The 25878-nt window shown below is 38.4% G+C and overlaps 1 protein-coding gene across 6 annotated transcripts in view; it reads right to left on the minus strand.

The window, feature by feature from the left end:
- Positions 1-6070: 6070 nt before the first annotated feature.
- The window catches only part of pou6f2 (POU class 6 homeobox 2), a 95361-nt gene continuing 75553 nt past the window's right edge, over positions 6071-25878 (minus strand). For 5 of the 6 annotated variants that reach the window (XM_016680209.1, XM_007569106.2, XM_007569107.2 and 2 more), the window contains 4 exons: positions 21993-22202; positions 18986-19139; positions 15378-15546; positions 6071-9982 (listed from right to left, as the gene is read on the minus strand). In XM_016680209.1, coding sequence (XP_016535695.1) covers positions 9475-9982; positions 15378-15546; positions 18986-19139; positions 21993-22202 — 1041 coding nt within the window. In that variant the 3' untranslated portion in view covers positions 6071-9474. The remainder of the gene's footprint in view (positions 9983-15377; positions 15547-18985; positions 19140-21992; positions 22203-25878) is intronic. The other variant, XM_007569109.2, reaches the window with a different exon arrangement.

Consider the following 25878-nt stretch of genomic DNA (forward strand, 5'->3'; position numbering starts at 1 on the left):
TGCTGGAAAAAGGCATAAAGAAAGAGAAACAACAGTGAAAGCAAAGGGGATCATATGCATGGCTGACCCCGATTGCATGTGAGGATTGGTAATTGCACCCCCAGAGGCATCTGGGTGTGCAGAGCAGCAAAGTGGGAGACGCCTGAGCAGCTCGGGCTTCACAGCCAGCGTAGCAACATCTCAACCCCGAGGAGGAAGTGAAAACAAGAGGGCGGAGGAGCGGAGGGTTGAGGGATATACAGACAGTTCATTTACCCAGAACATCAGCCCCGCCGCACATTGTCTGAAAGATAAGGAAAGCGAATGCTTCATGCCTGATGGAAAACAAAGGCAGCAATTTAAAACCATCTGCATCCAACACATGCACTCTCTTCCTCCACCCTTCTGTTTCTGTGTCCTGGCTGATATTGAAACATAATCCATTTGGAGCGCCGACATGTCATTATATTTCCACCCGGTCTCCCCTCTCTCCATCCAGGACAATTTCAGGTGGCTGCGGGTTGAAAACAGGAATGTTTCATTTCTACAAGTCAGACATTTGGATTCTTCAAGGAAAACACAGACAGGGGGGGAAAAAAAAGAAAAGGGAAAAAAAGTGGAGTTTAAATCCTTAAAGTGAGCTTAGCTACTCCTCTTAGCTTCTGCAGGTTCAGGGGAAGAAAAAAAGAAATCCACAATAAATCACAAAGATTCAGAGATCAAAACTTGTCTTTTCTGCTCTGCTGTCTTCCCTAAAAACATCACACATCACAAAGGCTTTGGTGCAGCCCTCAAACTACTGTAGCTCTTAGATCTCTGATGAGTAAAGATAGAAAGTGTAGGTTTTCCAAGACAGAGTTTTCTAACTAAACTTTATGTTCTACTTCGCCTTATGTATTTATTCCGTGTTTTATGCTGCATTATTTCTACTGCACTATTGTACTTGAATTTTGTATGTTAGGCAGTCATGAGAAAAAAGTAGGACAACCTTGGATGGCCGCATGTGTGCTGCATGTGTGCTCATTTAAATTTAGTCAATAATTCCTTAAAAATGATGAAGTATTAATTCCACCGGTAGATTATTTCACTTGTAACCAGCACTGTTTCATTAATATTGAGAAATTGTTGACTGTAAACAAGCTCCTATATCTTGCTAAAATGTTACTTGCAAGTTAGTTTTGTCTTATTTCAAGAGTACAGAAACCAAACCAGAAATCTTTGGTCAGATTTTTGGGAACCATTTCATGAAGCTCCTCCTTGGAGCTGCAGTTTCCTCCTCACAGAGCCCACCTCCCCCTCCGCTCCGCCACGCAGCTCCTCCAGACTAGCGGCAGCAGCAATTAGCAAACACCTGCTGAGCTCATCGTGCAACCTACTTATCAGTTCAATGCTCCAAACAACATCTGTAAACAGCATAATATAGAAGCCTTGTTGTGATAACGTGCTGAACGCGGAGTGTCTGAAAGAGTAGGAGCTTCTTAAAAAGACAGAGGCACAATTTTGAGGCGTCCAATTGCTTAATTTTTGATTAATACAGCATTTTTACAAAAAAAACAAAAAAAACAAAAAAACTGAAGGTAACACAGTAACTTGATTGTGCTATAAAATGTCACTTTAAATAACCTGGTTTTAACAGGCACAGCTGCAGAGGAGGGGGACACCCTGCAGATTTAGATAGAGGTAGGTTTATATCCTTGAGTTATAATCTAATCTAAGGTTTTGGATAAGAAGAATATGCAGAACCAGGCTGGGATTCGAACCCGGTAAGGCCTCTTACCAGAATCAAAGTTCTCTTCTCTTCACAGCAGATGATAAAAGCATCAAATTGTTTTCAGTTTAGAGTGAAACTTGCTGTTTTAAATTAAAGTTTCTCAAAGAGACACTTTCTGAAACTCGAGACTCGACCTCTTTCTGAAACTCATTTCTGACTTGCAGCCTGAAAAACTTTTCACTTTTCAGAGTCGTTTTATTTTAACTTTTATTTGATTCCCTCCGTGTCAAATTTCGGAAAAACAAAGTTCATAATAATGCTTTCTTTTTATGCGTTACAAATATACTTGAAGGCAAATATGTGAGCTTTTCTCTTTCCTAAACTTCATTTTCATTTTAGTAATTACTCGCGTCATTATTTGTTTTTCTTTGCTCGCATTCTTGTTTTGTTTTTTTTGTGTGTGTTCTTTTCGAACGTCTCCATCTCTGTCATTCCAATCAGCGGATGTGGCAGAGGTGAAAAAGAACGAAACAAAGACGCAGAAGCTTTGTAATTTGGACTCCATTCACTTTTTATTTACCAATCTGAAAGATGCATTCCACACAGGGATGTTGTGATCGATAGGCAAAGGTTCACTTGCTGTAGATTTTTGATCATTTCAGTTGCTGAAATGTTTTAATTTGAGAAAATTCTTGGCAGGAACATAAAAAAATCCTTTTATAAATTTAAAAAAAAATACTTCAGGTGTTTAAAATGTCCTAACATAGAACTTACACAAGTAAAAGTATGAGGAGCATCCGTGAAAGGATTCAACTTTTGGTTAAAAACTTTAAATTGCGCACAGATGAGAGGAAAAACTTTTCTATCTTAGCAGATTTGTGACTGATAAAAGTCTTTCACAGAAGCATCTCTTCATTCAGGAGCGCCGCTGTGCCGATGGAGAGTAAACTTTTTTCTTTTCTTTTTTTTTTTTCCCAGCATCAGAAACACTTTCAGACAGCAGATGCGGGTCAGGAGCTGCGTCTGCACAATTACATTGTTAATGGGGGAGACAATGAGAGTGGTGCGGACAGAAAACAAAAGAATAACAGATAACTGCGCGCGCCTCAGCCGTCTGCTCGAAAATACACCCGGCGTTTTGAAACAAAGCAGAGCGAGCGCTGAGAGGAAGACGAGAGAGAGCATCTCCAACATCAGTTTTCAGTCTAATATTAATAATTTATGTTCTCTGTGCTTTTTATTATTATTATTTATTTATTTACTATTTTCTTCTCAGCAGCTTCCCTGCTTTTCAAAGGCATCATGGACAGGGAAGCTGCATCAAACTTTTGAGTTTAGTTTCAAAAGGCTTTCTCCTTGCTTATTTATATATGGCTTCTTCTATACGCTTGTCCTGTTGTTTCTGGGAGAAGCAAACACATCAAGCTTTGATGAGGAGCAAACCTGACATGTATTCTTTTCTAATGAACCAATGAAATCTCAATAAAATAAAAAATAAAAATAAAAAGCAGAGGGCCCTCTTTGTTTGTTTGTTTGTTTTAAAATAGGTTATTAGAAATGGTGGAAACGCAAGTTTAAGTCGTTCATCTGTTGCTCCAGAAACAATTAAACCACAAATGTTTTGCTTGGCAGTGATTTCATGATTACCAGAGAGTATTTCAGTTTTAATATGAATAAAGCTGCATCTTGAAGAGGTAGAAACACAGATAAGTGCTTGTTTTAATTCATTTGAATTCTGCATGTTATTTTTTTCCAAGTCTGGTCAAAGATTCTCAGTTAGATTCCAGTCCAAACTTTGACAAAATTTGCATTGATCTAAACCAGAGGTGTCCAAACTGAGGCCATTTCCTGGCTCTGGGAATGATGCAGTCTAATTAAACGTTTTATGATTTTCTTCAGGATTTGGCAAAAACACTTTGAAGGCTACTGTCTTTGCATGATGCAACAAAATATGTTTGCTTTGTTTTAATTTCCTGCTGGTGACATGAAATTTGACTAAATTTAAGAGGACAATATTAACCCTTATCCTGGTTTTATACACCAGAAGTTTAAAACAATCAACCCTGAATATTTAGGAGACTCTTTGCTTTTACTTTAACCGTTCAGACATGTGGAACATTATTTTTTGAATTAGCAATAGTTTGCATATCAACTTAGTAAAAATCAGGCTATTTATTTTCAGGAAATTATGATGTGTTTAGTTTACACAAATATTTTACTTTCTGTCTTTTTAGTACAAGAAAAAAATAATGTGTGGCCCTCAGGTGATTTCAAATGTATTAGTTTTGATTTGCATGTCACTAATTTAAACTATTTAATTTTCTTTATCTACCTGCTGAAAGGTGAACCTCTGGCTTCATGTTGTTTCAGCTTCTTTTGAGTTTTTCCTCCAGGAATCTCCTGCATTTAGCTCCATTTCTCTTCCCATCAGCTTTGATCCTGATCATCCCCACATCTGCAGCTGCTGCCTGCATCCGCACTAAAACCTCAGTTTTTATGCTCCACTAATCTGACACAAACTTCCAGAAAACTGCAAAAATGCTGAAACACCGAGTTGCCTTAAATGAACAACTGAATAATTATGAACTATAGTCAGTTAGTTAAAAACAGACTACTATTTTCCTTTCAGTCATGTAAAGCATTTTGAATTTCTCTGTTGCAGAAATTGCCTTGCCTTACCAGGAAGTTGCACAGCGCTGGACGGTGTGTTCAGGGTCTTGTGCAGAGTTACTGTCTTCTCTCAAAGTTCAACTCTGGTCTCTTCTCTCGCCTTCATCCACATTCGGATGGCGTCTCCATCATGAGTTGTGCCAAATGGACTTCTTGTGTTTTTGTGGCACAGGAAATAAGGAACAACCTCCTTTTGCTCCTTCACTGATAAGTCTGTTCTAAAAGTGCTTAAGTAGAGCCTCAAGTTTAATTTGTGTTTCTATTTTGATTTCTTTATTGGTTTAGCTAATTTATCTGTTTACTATTTGGTTTAATATTTTTGTGCATACAGATTTCGGTTCCTTATATTGTGTTCATCTCTGTTTAGTTTAAGTTTTGTGATGTTCCTTCTGTTTGTCTTTCACCTTCTCTCAGCTGCTTCCACTTTATTTTTTTAATTAAATATCCGGCTCTGCAGTTGGGTCCTCCTTAAACGACACCATGGCATCTTTGTTTGTTGGCGCTTACTTCTTCTTCAATAGAAAAATGCTTATTTACTTCATCTTGATACATCTGACTGTTAATCTGATTATGTTTAATTAGCTGGTAAAGTTCCTGAGGTAAAGATTATCCTGTGTGCAGCTCCTTTTGTTTTAAATGTGCTATGAAAATAAAGTTTGACTTGAGATTCTTCCACCTGAGCAGTGGATCTCTGCAGCTCCTCCAGAGTTACTATGGCTCTCCTTCCTGGTTCTCTGATGTAATGTAATAGTTTTTTTTTTTAAATTGGGCCTCAGGCTGAAATTTTCCAATCAAGCGACATTTGAAAGCAACTAACTAGAAGAAATAAAACATGCCACACTTTTCAGAATGTGCAAATCATGTATCATTGTCTTTCCTTCCAGAAAGAACAAATTTTAATTAGGTAAATCTGCAAAGTAACACTTCATACTGAGTGGCATCATGTGTGGGAAAGTCAGCCGGGACTGATTCACTCCAGATCTAATGGTGATTAAATTTATCTGGAATTAAAAAACACATTTCTGTAGATTCTCATGCTTCTGCACTCATGTTGCTTTTTCACTCAGACAAACTGATTTTTAAACTAAAACTCAACTCCAATCTGTGCCAGTAAAAATGTGTAATTATGAATTTAATTTTTTCTGTACATATGGCCACTTTTTTCATGTTCTATCAGGCGTAGATTTTTTTTTAGATATATAGAATAAAAAATATGAGCTTAAAAAATCAGATGTTTTGTTTTAAAAAAAGACCTGTGTTATTTATCTTATTGTATTTAGATATGAGTTATTAATATGTGACTTTTATATGTATTTTATTTACATATGAAAAATTAAACTGGACTCATTTAATGAGGATGTATGAAATGGATTTAAAATTTTGACACATTTTGTGGTCACTTTTGTAGTAAAAACTAAAAAAACTTGCAAAAAAATAAAATAAAAATTGCAACCACATTCATCTTTTTGTCTATTAGTGCAAAGTCAGAGCTCCACGACTACTACTCAGAATATTTTAGTTCTCAACGGGAGGATATGCAACACCAATTTTTATTTATTTTCTTGCAAGTTGTGCAAAAAATGTAAATATTTGAGCTCTCACATTAAAGCTGCTACTAACCAGGAATTTATGTATTTTATAGCACAAAATGGAATCAGATTGAACAAGAACACAACCTCCCAGCAGAAGAAGAAGAAGGAGGAACTCATATTTCATGTCAAACAATTGTTTATTACTAATTATGGTACAAATCAATGTGACAGACTTGAAGCTTCCTTGTTTGTTTGTTTGTTTTTTTTAAATATTTTTTTTCCTCTTTTGTTTTATAAGAAATACACAAAGTGCTGCTTAAACCGACCAAAACAGATATTGCTCCAAAGATTAATTACAGTTTTCAGTCTGTTAAAAAAAAAACAAAACAAAACAAAAAAAAAACACACAAAGAAAAGAAAACCAACATCCAGAGACGCTTCAGCTTTGGTTTCTAGTTCTTTGACTGCTAACAAAAGTTGCTTCTGTGTTTGTTTTGTAGGTGAGAAACAGAAGAAATCTCAAATTGAATGAAAACCAACGCTTCTGTCCATGTTTTTCCTTCTTCTACGCATGTCGACGAGCTGTAAAAACTAAGAGTAAAACAAATGTAGTCCAATAGGAAATGCGTGCAACACAGAGCGATGCATCAAAGGAAGGATGGAGAAGCCTTTTCCTCTGCTGTAACAGTGAACATGGACACAGTGCAGAACAGCTGCTTGCCTGAATGGCATTTCTCTGATTTGCAGTGCTGAGGGAAAACCTCGGATGAACTTCTGTGTTCCTGCTGCTTGTTTCCTCTCTGCTCGTGTTTTTAAAGATTGTCAACATCTTGAATCTACGTCTCTGTACAATGTGCATAACTATAGAGCTTTGGTCCAGCGATAAAAAGTCGGGTGAAGGCATAACTCCTTTCTGTGTCTTCTTTAAAATTTCTCTTGGTTTTGGTTGCAGCTTTTGTGTGTGTGTGTGTGTGTGTGTGTTTTAAGCCTCGGCACTGATCCAGTGTGTACTTTTCTCCTCGCAGTTTTTCTCGGCCCGGCTTCTGCCTGAAATTGTTTGTTTACAATGAAAGCAGCAGAACAAATTTGTGGAGGTAAACGGATGCCTTTTTAAAACAAACCATTTTTCTATGACATTTACAGGATGCAGCAATTCTTCAGACCGGGATTGAGGGAGGGGGAATGAAAAAGAAAATGCAGAGATAACCGACCTGGACGTGGAAGGATGTGTGTCAAGCCGACACTTGATTCTGAATAAATCGCATCAAATTTCGCCTCACTTCAAATTAAGTTCACTTGCTCTGACATGTGACACTTATCCTCAACATTCACCTCTTTTCTGTTCCTGTGAGGGCAAAAACATCCGAAGGGAGTGACGGATTGAGCTGAAAGAGTGATATTTCTGACAAGAAAATACAGCGCCTTGCAAAAACTAATACTGCTCCAACTTTTTTCTCATTTTGCCTCATCACTAACCTCATTCTTCAAAGTATTTCATGTTGTAGACCATCTCAAAGCAAGTCATGATTGTGAAGTGGAAGGAAAATGACGATTCAGTTTTTATTTATTTTTTTTGCACAAATGTAAATACTAGAAAATCAGTCTTTTCACACATCAGGCTCAAGTTGAACATTTTGGCTTTCATGTAAAATGAAAACCGGTTGACAAATCTGTCATAGAGCTAAGATCATTGATTTAAAAAAGGAATAATAAAGGCTTTCATGTTATTGTCATCCTCTCATAACAAAGGTTTTATTTAGTTTTTGTTTGTTTGATAAAACCAAAAATCTGAAATTCTAAGTTTTTACATTTTTGTATTTTGAAAATGGCTGGAGAGTCTTGACTGTGACATGGATGCAATGAAGAGTTTTTGGCTGTACTTGATAGTTAATGTTCTCAAATGCACTTCAGTTGTTTTTCAATGAAGAAAGGGGAAAGAAATGCAGTTCATCTCTGGTAGAGATGTACTCAGAACGAATTGTAACAGCAGAGAAATGGCAGTTCTACCAACTTTTTAAAATCTGGGACCTGCAAATATGTGCATGCCACACTTTTCAGATGTCTCTTGTAAAAATAAATCAAGCATAATTTCCGTTCCACTTCAAAATGATGCTCTGGGTGACAGAAAGGAGAAAAATCTAAAGGAGAAGCAAGACTTTTTGCGAGGTGTTGGTTGCACCGCGTAACACAAAAACTGAATGAAAGATTCAGGGGTTCAAATAATTTCAGGAATCACTAAATGAAAAATAAATCGTAGCAGGAAGATAACCTCCTGAGGACAGTTTAAATAAAAAAGGTGTAAGAAACAGAAAATAAGCTTCGTTTAACAGAAGCGACCTCTGCTCAGCTGAAAGAATCCAAAATATGAAAGAAGCAAAAAGCCATTCTTTGTACAAAAGAACAGGTTTTGAGATACTCAAGTAAAAAAAAAAAACACAGCAAAGAAAGAGCTCAGTGATTACTCTTCAACGTTGCACATTTAGAAAGCATTAGGGCAAATTAAAAAGGCTCAGCGTGTTCATTTTCAGGAAAAACACAGATTAATGTGTTCGTTTAAAGATGTCAGGTGAAATCTGTGGTCCGGTTAAAGCATGCAGAGGCAAACCTACCTAAAAGAAACATGTTTTTTTACAAGCTGTGGAGATGAGAAATTACAGAAGACACAGTTGAGGCTGTTTGACATGAATTTTTTTTTCCAACACAGATTAAAACACTTTAGAAAAAGGAGGCAGAAAGCCACGTGATTATAAAGAAATAAAAAGGAAAAGATCTCCCCCAGTCCTTGAGCTGAAGTTTGTGTGTTCTTTGGCTTTCAGGCTTTGGCAACAGAAACAAAGCTGCAGTTATGACTCGACACCGAAACCCCTCGTCATTATCACCACCGTCGGTTTAAAAGTCCTCCGCTTGCTCCCCTTCGTCCAGTTATCAATAAATACCTGTAAAAGTTGTACAAAGTTACACTGTGGCTGAAAATATTTATAGATGAAACACAACTGGAGGCAAACAACATTATAATGCAACAGCAAAGGTTCATTTTTTTTAGTCCCAAAACTTTTATCATTGATTCGATCTGAAGACATTTTTTTCTTCTTCTTTTTTAAATATTTACATTCAAACAATGAAGGAAAAAGTAAAGAGACAGAAGATAAAATGTGTACTCACACTCACACATATAGCTTAGATTTTGCCAGTACAAATGTAAAAATTTAGAGCACATTTACATTACAAAATTATTCTTAGCAGTTAGATGCAACAGACTTTGGTAGATAGTGTTTGGATTTGGTTTCTCTTTACTAAATCCCTCCTCATGTTGAACCAGAATTAGGGAGACCGTTCTGGATCTAAAACTCTTTAAAACAGCAAACCGTAATTTGTTTCTTTTTCTTTTTTTTACATAATTCTCACATATTAATCTCTTTTTCATGTTTTTGGTTTTCGCAGAGGTCATTTACAGAACTGTGGTGATCACACTGACAACACAAAGGTTTCCTCCGTCCCGGTGACTCGGCAACGTTTTTCAGTCCTCGTCCGCTTTTATTTTTCTTTGCCTTCGTTTCGAACGGCCGCCGCGTTTTCGCTCGTTCACTTGGGGAGCTCCTCTAGAGAGTCGGTGAGCGGGTCCATTGGAGCGGCCATGCCGAGGTCGGGCTGTTTCAAGCGCTTTATTGTGTTTTTCAGGGCTTGCCTCTTGTTGCAGAACCACACACGCACCACCTCCCTGTCATAGTTCAGCTTCTCGGCTATCTCCGTCATTTCCTGTCCGGAGGGGTGTGTGTTCTTCTCAAAGTGGCTGTTGAGGATCTCCAGCGCCTGCGGGGTGAAAGAGGTCCGCCGCTTGCGTTTTTTCGAGGGCTCGCTCCCAATAAACTCAGTCAGGTTCTGCATGCCGGATCGGTGGCGGGCTTCAGCCTCGGCCATCCAGCGCTCCAGAACAGGCTTAATCTTCTGGGCGCTTTTAGGGGTGATGTCCAACTTCTCAAACCTGGCAGGATATAAAAGGCCAGGGTTCAGTTTGCCTGTCAGACTGCTACCTATAGTGTTCTCTTGGGCTTCCTGTGGTAGGAAAAAGTGGCTTCTCAGGATGGTGTGTCTGGGGAGAATTGAGAAAAAAGAATCTTACTCAGGTGCCCTGCCAGAACAAGGGATAAGTCGCCTGCCTTTTAGTCTCCTCAACCAGAATGCCACAGGGACTCAAACCAGGGTTCCTACACATCTTAGATAGAAATCACATTGTTGTCCAGACTGAACAACTACGGAGATCGAAGACATTTTTAGCCCATTATTAGAGTTAAATATAAATGCAGCCTGAAAAATACACAGACTGGAAGGAGGGATGGACAACAAATTCTGGGAAACAAGTGGAAAGATGATCAAGGAAAAGATGGATAGATGGACCAATGGATGGACAGATGGACCAATGTATGAACTAGAGAATGGATGAAAGAATGAATGATTGGACAGTTTGATAAATGGATGGATGGACCAATGGATGGATGGATGGACCAATCTATGAACTAATGGATGGACGGAAGAATGGATGATGGACAGTTTGACCAATGGATGAATAGATGAATATGCCAGTAGATGGATGAATGGACCAACATATACATGGAAGGAAGGAGGGAAGGAAAAAAAAGGAAGGAAGGAAGAATGGATTGATGGATGGAAGAATGGATGGTTTGAGCAATGAATGGATGAGTGGGCCAACAGATGGACCAATGGATTGATGGACAGACTGATAAACAGATGGACAGTTGGATTAATAAATGATATAAACAGATGGACAGTTGGATTAATAAATGATTTTGGATGGTTGAACAGAGGAAAAGACGATACACTGAAGGATGGATGGTTGTCTGAAAACTTTTAAGCAATTCGTTAAGAAAAAAAAGTCTGGTATTTTTCCATTCTCAATTTTATTTTTCCACACTAATCCTGACTTTAAATTGCAGACTGCGTAGGAACCCTGTGAGACAAACATCTCTGTGTCCATCTGTGTCCTGCTGCACCCAGAAAAACCTCGGCTGCAGCAGCTGGAGGCGCAAAGTGCTGCAACTGTCTTCAACTGTCTGGCTGCAGCTGTGCAGCTTCTCTGTCCCAAACTGGCAATAGTGGAACAAGGAGATACTGCAGATGGCTAAAAAGCAGATGCAGCTAACGCACAAAAAGCATGCCAAAAAAATGCAATAGCTTTTTAAGACTGTTCTCAGAAATCAACAGCAAAGCAAAGCAGGAATTACTACAAATACATCCACTCTGATCCCCAGATGAGAACCAAAACATGCACTTAAATGTGACATCATCATTAATTTACAAAAATACATTTTTAATCAAGACATAGATTAACGTGCTGTCAATTTCTCACGGTATATTTACTAAGAGCACATTCACAGGCTGCTTGTGGAGCAAATCAATGACTGTAATAAGGCGGCTCAGCGACTGTCAGGTGCATTTTTCTATGTTTTTCCCTTGAAAAGGTTGCTCTCATAACTGCAATGCTTCTTTTTTAATTAGTTGGAAGGACATGCCTTTAATGTGTAATATGCCTCATTATGGAAAGGACGATAAAACATACCTGTTTGGTATTTAGTAAATATGTCAAGAGTGTGATTTCTGAAGAAATAGATTTTTTCAGCTAATACTTTGCTAAAATCTTCAGAACTTAATTTATGGGGATGCAGGGATGCTGCCGTTACCGATGATAAATATTCAGAAATTTTTCTAATAAAATTTACCAGTAATTAGACTCATCAATGAAGGTCAGCTGACAAAAGTATAGTTTTGTTCTTATAAAGTAACTCCTCCTCTAGAATTGTGGAAATGCTTTCTGTCTCTTCCGGAAACGGCAGAAAGCCACACCGAAGCTGCGCTCTCCGAGGAACAAACAAACTAAAAAAGCCTTTTTTAATGGTGGGGTGAGCTGAGGGTGAGATGCCCATGCATGCGTGAACTTCCTCTGTTCCTACACCTCGTCGTCGACAGGTGGTATTATTTATAACCCCTTCCTCCCGTCCTAAACAGTGGAAAGAGGAGGGCTCCATACTGAGGGAATACATTAGTAAATATGAAGAGTCACTGGAGACAGGACATTTCATGGATCAACAGGAACCACAGATACTAAAATGAGCTGAGAGCTGCTCAGCTGGGGTGCACACTCCCCCCTCTAGTGCATCAGGATGGGCGGGGTGTCGCGTCTATTTCAGTCCAAACGCTTCTGAGGAGTGTTTGGTCATGAAACACTAAAATTACTGCATCTGGTGTTTAAAACAACAGCAAGAAGTTACCTGAATGGTAGCCGACTTCAATAACTGAACTAAATATGTAGATTTTCCTGTTGTTTGTGTAATAATTATAATTCAGTTATATAATTTAGTATAATTTTTCAGCAGTGAAAAATCAATTTTTTTAAGGCGGCCTTCTGTTTTTCACTATCTAGTTGTAAATACCTTAGTGCACTTGAATTAAGACAAACTATTTTAAAAGTAACATTTCAGCTAGATGTAGGAGCTTTTTTTTAAGTCAATAATTACTTAATATTGATTCAAAAGTACTGGACATTTTTCCAAATTTTTAAGTGAAATAATCTGCCAGTGGAGCAAATACTTTTTCAGTAACATTAAAAAATTAATGACTTATAACAAGCTATCGTATCTTCTTGAAAAACTTCTTGTAAAGTAGATTTGTCTTAATTCAAGTGTACTAAGTTATTTACACTAAAAATCAAAGAAAAATATTTAAGATTCAGTATTTTTGAAGTGTAAATTTATATTTTTAAGTTTTCCTTTTCCATAATATGTTTAAACTATTTAAATCATCAGTACACATCATTAACTCAGATTCAGCTCTTTAGATAAACTAAACCTGGAGGAAGTCTCATCCTAAACCAAAAGTAAAACATTTGTGAACAGAGGTAGAGTCAGAAACTAACTTCTACGGTCACCTGAGTTTAACGGTTGGTAACAATAATAAGAAAACTACGGATATAAGCTTCTTAAAATCGCCTGCTGGGTAATACAAAACCTCAAATGCATCAACCAACCACTTAATTTTTGTCTTTCTCATATTTTAGGTGAATGGCAAACCTTTTATTTAATGGCTTTCCTGACAGTTCTTGCCACACATGCTGTAGTAATTTGGGCTTCTGAAGTATTTTTTCTTGGAGGAAAACAATCCTATAAATATTTTTAAGCAACAATTAGGTAAACTAGTGTGACTTTAATGGGAATTTCTCCATACAGTCTCTGATATATTACCCCCACACCTGCTAATATTTGATTAAACATGCCACAGGAAGCTCTCACACTTTTTGTCATCCTGGCAAAATTTAGTTTGGATATTTGACTTCTCGGTAGAAGCATCGTCACCTTTTTTGTCCATAATAAGTGCTTGCAAACATATAATTGGTTTGAACGCTCATTTCTGCAAACCAACGTCAGAAAAACTAAGAAATGTTCAGTTGATTTTAGGAAGAATCCTCCACCATGCCCTCTAGTTTCCATCCAGGGACCGGCTGGAGAGGCTGTACATTACGAACACTTTAGTACAATTATTGACAACAGCTTGACCTTTACAGCTAATACAGTTGCACTCTGTGCTAAGGCTCATTGTATTTTTATTGGAAATTGAAAAGTTTTAATGCTGTTGTTTTGTGGAGTCGATTTGAATGTTTTCTCTGTTGGTTTAAGACCCTCGCCCAGACCGAACGGCGGAGTGAAGATGTGCAGCAGAAGTTTTCCCTCAGCTCTACGGAAAAAGCCACAAGAAAGGCTAAAGCGTTCCTTGCTGATCTGAACTATTTTTTTTGACCGCAGTTATCATTGATAAAATCCAAAACAGATTTTGAAATTGTTCAGGTGTCCCTGTTAGTGTCAGCCTCATTATTCATTCGACCTGCTAGGCTACTACAGATACAGACTGTAGTAGCCTATGTTTGTATCATGAATATTGTTATTTTCATATTTCTGTCAGTTGTATTTGCACTTTTCTTTCCATTTTCCAAATTTCCTCTCCTTGGGGACAATAAAGTTTATCCTGATCTTGGACTGTAATGAATCAAATCTGCAAAAGTATCACAAAAAGGTTACTTTCTAACAAATAATCTCTTTGGTTTTAAGAGTTCCTGGAGCAATCGACTTTGCTGTAATCAACAAATTCTTAATATGAAGCTGGATAGCATTGTTGATGTTTCGAAACCTGAACTTGAAGGTGAAAAATAATAATTCTTTAAGTTGCATTAAATGCCATTCGTTTCTGAAGACTCAAACCATATTTGAGTCAGCCTTTAGTTGAGCAAAAGTGCCTGTTTATAAAAACTAATAAAGAGCCTGGAAACATGTTGAGCAATGAAAACAGACAAGATGGAAGCATCTGTCAGTGTGTGTTGGCTGTCTGGGCTCAGAGCCGGAGCCCCAGAGCTACGGCGACGTCCCTCTCATGTCTATGTTGATGTTAACTAAACTAAAGCATGTGAAGTTCCCCTGGTTCTTCTTAAAACATCAGGATGTCATGTCTAATGTCAAACAAACAAAAACAGCAACAAAAAGGAAACAACTTAGCAACATGCGTAACAGTGTTTATTTTTGAAGCTAATGGATTTTAATGTATGCTATAAATATTTGAATTATGTCTGTCTGTAAATATTTCATGTGTTTTTTTTTTTTTAACTTTAAACATTAGTCTGGGCCTGATGCACTATTTCACTTTTTATCGGCTGTTTGATGTTGATGTGATGAAAGTTTTAAAGGTGCGTGACGGCGCAGCGTCACCTAAACATTACAGGTTATCAGCAGAGCGCATTAAAGAGAGACAGGGAATCAGAATTACAGCTGGAAAAGACACGTTGCACACGCTTTCACTGGTAACTTTAAGTATAAATATTAAAGCATTCTTTCTGCACTGTAAGGAAAATTACTTTTCTATTTAGTTCTGGAATTTCTTTGAAGCCACGCGGCCCAATTATTCCGACCTGACAGTCAGATGTGGCTTATTTGGCTTCTTCATGCAAAACGTTAGTGAAGCAGAAAAACAGGACGAATGAAACACAGATTTTATGATTGCCTCATGAATACATAATGCCCCGTTTATGGCTAAACTGTAGTCACAGTGGCAGTAAAATATGAGAATCTTATTAACAGATCGTTGCCGTCAAGCTCCCTCATGTTCAGGCAGAGGAAACAGCGATGTGCCTTAGTAATTATTAAATGCTTTAAGTGCTTCTGGTAATACTTGTGTATGTATTTTGCATAAGTTAACACCAGGCTGTCAGTGGCTGAGAGGGAACGGAGAGCAGGAACGGTGAGGAGAGCCATGTTGGTCAATTGTGTGTTTAATATCTTAATAATGTCTGTTAGAAGACAGATTAAAGAGGCGAGCGCACCTGACAGCTCACTGACGCTGCACTGCATCGTTTGACAGAATCAGGACAGAAGAATTAGAAATAAAACCAGTTCAGTTTTTTGTCTTCTTTTTTTTACGTTTGCTCTTACCTGCAGATGGCGGACTGGCTGTATGCCGGCCCCTCGGCCGCGCTGAGCGCCTGGCCCACCTGGGTCTGCGTCAGGCCCAGAGACAGCCGGCGGATTTTGAATGCTTTGGCGAACTCGCGGATCTCCTCCAGGTTGACCCCGTCCACCTCACTGGGGGCAGTCTGCGGGTCTGCAACACAAACGCACGCATCTCATTTTATTAGCCCTCTGCTCCTCCGTCGCTTATCTTACTTTCTGGAGTGAATGAGGCGAACGCGCCGCCGTGTGCGATCATGATGGTCTCTAAACAACCTTAAAAAATAGTCTTGCTCTGGGTCAGAACTTGTTATTTCTCTTTGCTGTAAACCTCACACATCTGAGGGATGTTTTGAAGAGTGGATTCATGTGAGGCGTGAATACAGGCTTTCATAGCTTTAAAGTGTAAATCTTGCATGCTACAGTATAGCAGAGCATATGGACATAAACACACAACAGTTGTTGCTTCTTCTCAATAGAAAGAATGTGCTAAACTACAGACCTCTACGAATACATGTTTATTCTAAAGTCAACTCTCTCAGACTCACGTTAAAGACTGTAAAGATGTTATTACTTCAGTATGACCTGAAGTTAAAATGGTTCAAAACGGCTCAAACACAAACACAAAAAAATACACCAAAGAAATAAACGCAGGTCTGTAAACTTTCACTGAAGCATTTTTAAATAATTTCCCTGCTAATAAAAAGTGATTTCACATTGTACATCAATGTCAGGTGCCCTGGCATCCTGCTTACCAAAGCAAAGTTTGTGCCTCTGAATAATTCATCCTGGTCATTATCAATGAATTATTAAAGGACTCCTCCAAGCGTATTTAAGCAAAAATCTATGAGGCTGCCATCTCGTTGTGCCTCATAAGTGACGTGCAGCGTATGCGATGCAGCTCCAGACGTGTGAACGCCACGAGGATGAGGGGCGACGGCAGACTCTGAGCACTCACGGCTTCTTCGGGTCCCATCATCTCCACTGTGATGAGCATTTCTTCATCATTCCCAGTGGAGGCTATTTACTTAGTAGATTGAAAGACTAATGGAAGCCGTTCTCCTGTGGTCCAGCCTCTGGATCCACATTATTCGTCAGATATTAGGTCACGGCTCAAACACGACTTAAGGATTTGAACCGAGCTCATTTATACTGCTGTGATAAATCTTTGACTAAGGTTTTGCAGAATAGTCTAAAAAAGGTTTTTAAGTTAATCTAACAAAAAAAAAGAAACTCCCAAAACAATATAGAGATAATAATAATAAAAAAAAAACATAAGCCATGAGATTCTTCGGTGTAAGCCTGTCATGATAACAAATGCTGCTAGATAATAAATTGTCCTCATAATTATTGCAATAAATATTGTTATAGTGAGACCATTTCCAAATAATATTATGATAATGGCATAATAATGGAAGTTCAGCCTCTCAAACACCAATAAACTTTAATTTTGTAAGAAACACTCCACATTGGAACTGGAAGATATAAACATAAATCAATGAAAACCAATAAATAAAACCGAAATAAAAGCCACACACAACCAAAACCACCGAACGCACTTTGAGTAATCAAAATGATTGGAAAAGAGCTATATAAGTTCAGTCCATTTTTACCATTAAAATGTAATTGCAAGGACTTGTTGACGGTGCTACAACAGGCATTTAGAGTTAATTTTCATTTCGGATGGAAATACCAAATTTTAAAAAAATATTCTAAACTGATCTGGACAGTTTATAACATTGATCTGTTACAAGAAGATCAAGGATGACAGTACTTAGGATCTGGACTTGAATTCCTGAATAATTTCAGATAATTCAACATTGAAAAGTTTTTGCTTTGGTGGATGTTGAAGAGGCCACTTACAGCCGATGTATTCAGCAAAACCAAAATAAATCCTGGTTAATATGTGTTTCAGTTTCAGCCTTTCTTCATGCAGAGAAGAGAAATCTGTGGATAAGTTAAAACTGGATATAAGACAGGTAATAGTGTTAGTCGATCACAGCAGGAATCATCAGGTGACTTTCTCGAGAATAACATGAGCCAAGGATGAAAAAACCCCAACAATATCCCCTGCATTTTGTTTATGATTTAGTTTTTCCTGTTAGCATACATTCTTTGCTTTTCAATTCATTTCAGGAATGTTGTCTGTAGAAAGTACACATTTCATTTTCTCCAACTCTGACAGTCAGAGGATTTTACTTTGAACACGTTTGCTGTAAACGATACTGAGAGGAAGTGATGCGGCTCATATTCAACGTGAAGCATTAATCCTGTTTACTGGAAAAGAAAAACTGGCTGGTAAAGATTTGTGCAGACCAAAATGGTTTATAAGATGTTTTCCGGGGCACCAGTAAACATAAACTAAACACAACGTCCACAACAAGTTGATCAATGGCGACTTTTTTTTTATTTTTTTTATTAAATTCAGTGGAACTATGGCGGCCTTTGAAATGAGTTTACATGGAGTTTAGGAGAATCGACTCTGACAAATAACATTTATCTGAATAAAACCGAGTTTTTAAAGGCAGTAGCTGCCTGCTGACAGGCTGAGCCCCAGTGATTTATAAGCCCCTGCCAAAGGCCAACGCATCAGGAGAATGAAACTTATGTTCATCGTACATAACAAACGCCACTTTGGATAGTTTAATAAACCATAGAAATGACAGTCAACAGGAAGAAATAAAGCAATCATTCAAAAGCTGTCTGCACAAAGCGTCTATAACGTTAGATCACCTTCAAGGATTTAGAGGGATTACAAACATTGTCATTTTACATTATTGTTATGTTTTGTTCTGAATACAGTCTTTTTAGAGTTGGGTGACCATCTCACTCCCTTAAAAGTGGATTGAATTATTATTTTTCATATTTCACAATGCTGGGAAAATGACAAATAAATCACCTCATCAGCAATAAATGAGCTCTTATTTTAAGATATCTCTATTGTCAGAGCAACAAATTCTTAAGTCCTGTCTGCAATGATGGCAACTAGGAAATTTAGGTAAGGAAATTTAAAATAAATGTACTCAATTTGAAAATATTATTTTCATCCAGATAGTTTTCAATTAAAGCAAACTGAGTGAAGAAAAATAAACATTGTAAAGCTTAAGGTACAAAGTAGCTTTAAAGGAACACCGAATAGCTAATACTGCCATCTACTGGTGAAGTAGGGGAGTGAGACATTAAAAATCGTGTTCACTTGACTGAGCAACATAAGGCTTAAAAAAATAAAACTTCAAACATTTAAACTTAGTTGATAAAAAACAGCACTATTAAGTCAAAACTTTAATAGAGTCAAGGTCAAGATTTAAAAACTGATGTTCACAGACGCTCCCTATCCAATCTGAGCTTGAGTACTGACCCATAGGACTGACTAAAAATGCACTCCACACTTTTCAGATTTTTATTTGTCAAAGTTTCACTGCCAGTGATCTACTTTTTTGTTGTTTTAACACCAAAAATTCAGATAAAACTTACTCACGGTTACAGTATAAACATATTTTGCCACAAATATTTAGTTTAAAGTACTGATGATGTAACTATGGTGAGCTGGTGTTAAAAACCTTGCTTCTCTGCGAGTTGCGTTGGACACTTACTGCTGACCAGCTGCCCCACGCTGAGAGCCGAGGAAGATGAGGAGGTGGAGGAGGAGGAAGAGGCCTGGTGCAGAGGACTCTGTCTGTGGGGCATGTGGAGCAGGTTGGCTTGAGACGACGCAGGGCCCGTCTGACCCTGCTGAGCCTGAGGCAGCTGGACACACAAACACAACGTGATGTGTCGGCAGCTTGTGGTGCAGATAAACATTACTCCTGTTAACGATCATCGTCATAATAACAATTTACAATAATAATGCCATTATGGAGCTAAATTAGCCACTTAGATGGTGAATATAATGAGCGTTACCCTGTACTTGATGATGATGATGATGAATGTAGTTCTGCTGGGTTATTGCTGTGAGTATTTCTATCTGTGTTGCGCTTTTTAATCACTTTTCTCTACAGAGAAAAGCCATTTGAAGAAATAGGAAAAGAAGCACTTGACAATTAATCTTGTTTGTTTCTCATCAGACTTGTGGTGACGCCTGTAACAGGAGCCTGAATGTGGGTAGAAAACGTCTGGACGCAGCAATCCTCGTATGAAACATAATTCATGAAATGCCAGCTATGTGCACTGATGGCAAAAACTGATGTATTTTCATGTTTTATGCACATTTGAGTTGCTTTTACAAGATCAAGACGGCATGTCTTTACTTTAGAAGCAAAAAAAAAGAAAAGAAAAATCTGTCTAAACCATAAACTGGGCTGGTTTCTCTTCTCCTCTTTTGCCATTAATTATTTTCTCTGTGGCATGTGTTTGTTTGGATGGTGGTGGTGGTGGAGGGGTGTCAGCAGCGATGCACACACTGTCAGGACTGTTGACAGGCTCGGAGAATTATCTAGCTTCACTGGAAATATTCTAGACTGTAGGCTCTGACAACCGTAAATTATGCCCGTGGAACAATGTGTACACGTCGGCTTTGAAGTGCAGACACGAGCATAAACATTATTACAAATGCATTAATTCATTCAAGAGTATGATCCGCCGTTTCGGGTGCCACAATTAGGTGTCCATCTTCAGAAAGAGTTCATCCATTCTGCACTGCAGAGGCCTTCAATGTGAACCTTTACCCTGTAATTCTGCTCTGACATCTTCATTATCAAGTCAATAACATTTCTAGCATCCATGCATCAGCGAGCGTGCATCTTATGCAGCATATAGATTGAAAAGTTGGGAGGGGAAGGTTTTCAAAAACACAAAACTGCAAGTGCTTCATGCAGCCTGCATAAAACAATAAAAAATAGTTGTTTGGGTCAAAGAGGAAAAAACCAGGAGGTTTTAGAGTATTTCTGAGGGAGAAGAGAGATGGAAAACATAGGCAGGAAGGTTTGAGCTTTAACTGAGGTGATGAAAAGTGTTTTTACCCTTTAGTTTTTTTTTTTGGGGGGGGAAGTCTGCAGAGTTTTATAAGTTTCAGTGAGACTCCACAAATATTTTACTGACAAATATGCACAGACACAAGTTGAAAAAGGCAAGCACGCTTTTTTTTCCCCACCAAAAAACATTTTTATAGGTGAAATGATGCAAATAAGAGCGTAAGTAAAGAATACAATTCCCTGCAAAATGGTTATTTTCACATTTTATTACATTAAAACCACAAACTTCGCCAAATAGCACATAATTCTGATACGTTGTTTTCAAAATCTCTCCAAATAAAAATCTAATTTGTGATTAGAGCTCAACTTCCCCTCCAATTTTAAAATGTCACTGAAGGAATCCACTGTAAAAATATTGTGGACTTCTTTTACTTTGTTGATGTTATTTTGTTTTTTGTTTTTTTCAAACTTTTACAGCTTCCTGTCCCCTGTTTGATGAAAAACTTTCTGCTCAGCTTTATTTTAGTGACACCACAATCTATTTGGTTGTTGGAATTATGCATGTCAACTAATTGCTTAGACAATTTTTATGTGGAAAAAACACTGGCTAAATTGTAAAATAAAATCTAAATGGAGAAAGAAGATTTGGGAAAAAAACGTTGGAATAGATTAGAGTGAACAATGAATAACTTGAATAACAAAACAATTTATTTACCCAAACACAACACACGTGTCTGCAAAAACTATTTAGTTGATTTGTTTGATACAGTGGCTTAGGACAGCCTAATTTTTATTGGCTCGTGATTAGCCTGTTTAGCTTAGCGTAGCTCAACTGCATGCAACTCTATTTTTGGTGCTATTCAACTTACTTATCAACTTAAAGTCAGAATTTCTGAACAAATTGCAAACAACTGTTTATCTCATTTTCTCCTTTATGAAGAGTTTTTTGTGTGCAATTAAAATTTACATGTAAATGTTAATTAATATGTAATCTCCAGTTTTTTTTATTTTTTTTTAATAAACTTGAAACAATCACCAAAAAATGTATTGATGGCACAACAAAATGAGAATTTCTATCATCTACTGACTGTGGACAAAATGCTAATCTATGCACAATGTGACATGAACAAAATGACTGAGAACTCTGGTAGGATATCTTCTAGTTTCTAGTGTAAATATCTTAGTACATTGAAATAATATTAAACTAACTTTTCAGCAAGATTTGGGAGCTTATTTATAATTCCTTAATATTGATGAAGACACATTAGTTCTACTGGCAGAATATGTCACTAATAACTAATACTTTTTCATCAATATTAAGGAATTATTGACTTAAAACAAGCTCTTAACTTTCTAAAAATTACATGGAAGTTAGTCTTGTCTTATTTCAAGTGTATTAAGATGTTTGAAGTTGAAACTACACAAAAAAATACTTTGTAAGACTTTGTGTTTTTGCAGTGTATGAAATGAATGAATGAATGAATGAATGAAAGTTTTTGCAAGGAACAGCACTTTTAAAATCAGGCCAGAATCATGAATAAACAAAAAACTCCACTAGGTGTTGCTCATTCCACAGTTTTAAAGCCGGGCCTTGATCAGTTTTGGGAGTTTAGGAGCGTAACCGGCTGCTCTGCAGGCGTGCCGCCTTCACGTGTGTGTTAGCGTGTTCCTACAGGAGTGTGTATGTTACCTGCTGTCCGGGCTTGATTGGTGACAGCGTGATTCCCTGGGTGTTGATGACAGGCAGGATCTGATTGCCGATCACCGTGGCGATGATCTGGCCTTGAGCGTTGGTCAGAAGCTGAGGCGTAATTGGCTGTACCTGCAGTGCTGGGTTGCCACCCCCTGATTGGCTGGAGGGCCCTGCAGAGTTGGGCATCAGTGGGATTGTTCCAATTATCTACAAAGGGGGGCAGAGCGGAGACAAAATCAGCTGGGTGGTTTTAAAAAAACAGAAAGATCAGAGAGGCTAAACGCTACTGGAGGTATCAAAGAAAATTATTATTTTTTTAAATCAGAAATGAGTCGGACATTTAAAGCATTTAATGAGGCTAATCAGAGCACATTGGTTCAGAGCAGTGGGACTCGGAGAGAGAAAGATGCAGAAGTGTCCGCTGATCATCTGTCACTGATGTGGTTTTACAGGCTGGAGCAAGTGAAGCCAAAGCAGACTGCTGGGAGCGCACCGCAAAGGTCAGCGCTGAATACCTGTGTGTGTGATGGTGCACACCACTGACTGTATTATCCATCTCCAGGCTGACATCAGCAAGGATGTGTGTGTTTGAGAGTGTGTGTGTGTGTGTGTGTGTGTGTGTGTGTGTGTTGAAGTGTCTTTGTCTGTTTCTGGAGTGAGGCTGCTGAGAAACACAGACCCCCGTTTTCGCCCAGGAACAAGTGCAAAGCAAAAAAAGAGGGAGAGAAGAAGAAGAGAGAGACAGGACCTCGTGTCTCTAATCCAACTCTCAGGGTCCCAGGGGTACTTCAGCCCCCTCCCCGCCCGACGCTCTCCTCTCCTCTCCTCTCTTCAGTGGCTGTAATCAGGAAGGGCAGATCAAAGGGGGTGGCAGAGTGTCACTGCAACGTTTTAGCTCTCAGAGCTGCCAGAGTGTAGCCGGGAGTGGCGCTTTAGGGGGGACTTAGCGCCTCTTCACTATGATGAAGGTTAATGTCATCTGGGGACTGGTTCTGGGCAGCGGCCGTCACCCGGGCCCCCCTGCTGGCAGCGCTCCTCCACCACGCCTCATTACGCCAGAGAGCTGCTCCACACGGACGAGGCGCCGTCGTTTTAAATTCTGTTGTTTGGAAACAAGGCGAAAGCTGCTTGTGCTAAAAAATTGCAAAGTCTTGGACTCGTTCTCTTTCAGTTCAAGGCTCTCTGCCAGCACACAGAGTCTGGCCCCTCTCCACCTCCTCTTCCTCCTCTCGTGTCTTTGACATAATAGGGAGGGATCTGCGCAAGAAAGGTGGGCCGATGATGTGTAATTCATCCCTGCCACGGCTCATTTGCTTATGTTGCTTCGCATTAGGGAACAGATAATTTATCTCTCTCTCTCCCTCTTTCTGCTCCGGCTTTACAAACTCCCTGTAATGCGCTCCTGCCACTTAGCATATTTTATTGCCCCGCCTGACGCCCGTGTCTCCGGAGTCCCACTGATCCCACTTTGCAATGCCACTGTGGCACAGAACTTGTTCCGCTCAATTATTCATCATCATTGGACTAAGTGGTTGTTCTATAAGCATAATAAAGGAGCGGGAACCTGACAGCTCTGTGCTCGTCCCAAACGCGCCGAGGCCCCTACATCTGAATATCCACACAGATGTTTTATGGCGGCGTCACCCTGCTCCAGTTAGGTTGGATTTCTAAGAGGAGGGACCTGTCAGAGTTTGTTAGGAAGGCGGTCTTCAGCTCATTGTTTCTGCAAGTTAAGACTTTTAAAGACATTTGTGGATTCAATTTTATAGTTTTGTGAATTTTTAAAAATAGCTTTATGACTTTCTTACATAATGGCTTACTTTTCACTTAATTTTGAGACTAGTGGTGCGCCATATGAAATGTTTCTCATGATATTTTGTTGCACTATTGATAACTAACTGCGTGTCATAGCAATTATAACCCCACCAACACAAGTAATGCTCTTGAAAAACATTCCCATTTGTCATATGCTTCTTCTTTTTAGATTTATGTTTTACTGCTATCTTTCTCATTGTATAAATAATCACCACTGGTTAGTAACACAACCATCTTACATCAAATGTTTGCTGCAGACGATAAAAACTTGTCGTTGTTGCCTGAGTTTTAATGCAGTTTTCCAACAAAGCCTCCAAATTGGGTCAAACCTTTAGCAAAATGATTTCGAAAATATTAGCATACAAAAGCCTTGTACTTCAAGTAAAAGATGGAATTACTAAAATGTAAAAGAAATCAACAGTTTGAAAATACCCGTAAGCAAAAAAGCACATTTGTATTGTTTAAAATGATACATTATGATGTGAACAAAACCATTTAAACACTGTAATGTCTCATGTTTTATGCTGCCAAAAATAATCTACTAAATTATATAAACTTTGTTTTGTCAGAATGAATACCTCAAGTATATCTGAGGATTAAGATGCTCTTTTGTTTTCTCACAGACAAGCTGAAAAAATTAGAAAGATGTTAGATTCATCAGTGATTATAGTACGTTTGAGATTTCTACTCTCCTTGACAAGCATAAAATATGTTTGCTAAGAGCTGCAGGACTTGAGACAGATTATTTTTATACAAAAAAGAATTGAAAGGATTTTTTATCGCCCACCTGAATAAAGTGCAAAGGGACGGGGGAAAGGGCAGCACGAGGGGTAGGATGAACAGCTCACCCTAACCCACCAAGCGATATTATGCTAAGAGGCCGTTTCTCTCTTTTACATGTTCTTATTCTAAATCTGAAGTACACTTTGGCAACCAGCAGGAAACTCTCTTCAGGGAATTTGATAAAGGCATGGAGTAATTTCCATCTCCAAACACCTTATTGTGGGTTTCTTATGCAGCAATTTCCTCACACAACTATTTCATAAATAAGCAGCCTCCAGGACCTCTCTCTCATTCTTTGCTAAGTAAATCTCCTTACTTATCGTCTGTGTTTTTGCCTGTTTTTTCACTTCCTGTGTTTGCCTCGGCTCCGGCTCATAGGATGGCATGTGTGAGAGACGTGCCTCTCTCCATCCAGCAGAACTCATTAAGATTATGCTGCTCTTGTTTCCAGAGAAATGTCATCTCATCTCTCCAGCCGGGGCAATCTGTGTCTTTAGCCATGGTCGCCAGGCAATATCTCTGCCCATTTTCTCTCCTCCACTGTTCATGCGGTGAATTGGGACCCAAGAGGGGAAAAAATATTTGGAAAGTCAACACACAAGTTCTCACTGCCATTTTAAGCTTAGGTCTGCTCTCAAATTCTGAGCAAATTAAAAAATAAAACAGCTGCCTCTCAGGAATGCATCGAAGAGGGAGTGCTTCCTGATTCTTACTCTCCTTTTGGTAATTTTAGATGGTTAAAAATCTAAAATGTGAATTTTTTTTTTTTAAATAAAAACCTTGAGAACCTGAGCTGCACTTGTTTTATTCAGAACATGGCCATGGAGAGCATTTTAATTACAACAGTGTGGTCAAATTCTCATAATTTTACATACTTTGTCGAATTTCCATTTCACATTGTTAGCAAAAATTTTTTTTACAGTGAAAGACAGAAATTCATTTTGAATTTACCGACGATGTTTCTGTAGTGATCAGTGTTTAAGATGCAAAAATATCAAAAACTTCCAGAGGATGGATGGATGGATGAATGGATAGATGGACAGATGGATGAATGGAAAGATTGATGAATAGATGGTTGAATGAATGAATGAATGAATGAATGAATGAATGAGGGCAGGTAGATGGATGGACAGATGGGTGGATGGATGGATAGATAGATGAATGGATAGATGGACAGATGGATGAATGGAAAGATTGATGAATAGATGGTTGAATGAATGAATGAATGAATGAATGAATGAATGAGGGCAGGTAGATGGATGGACAGATGGGTGGATGGATGGAT

Source organism: Poecilia formosa, unplaced genomic scaffold (genome assembly GCF_000485575.1).
Source record: "Poecilia formosa unplaced genomic scaffold, Poecilia_formosa-5.1.2 Scaffold236, whole genome shotgun sequence".
NCBI lineage: Eukaryota > Metazoa > Chordata > Actinopteri > Cyprinodontiformes > Poeciliidae > Poecilia > Poecilia formosa.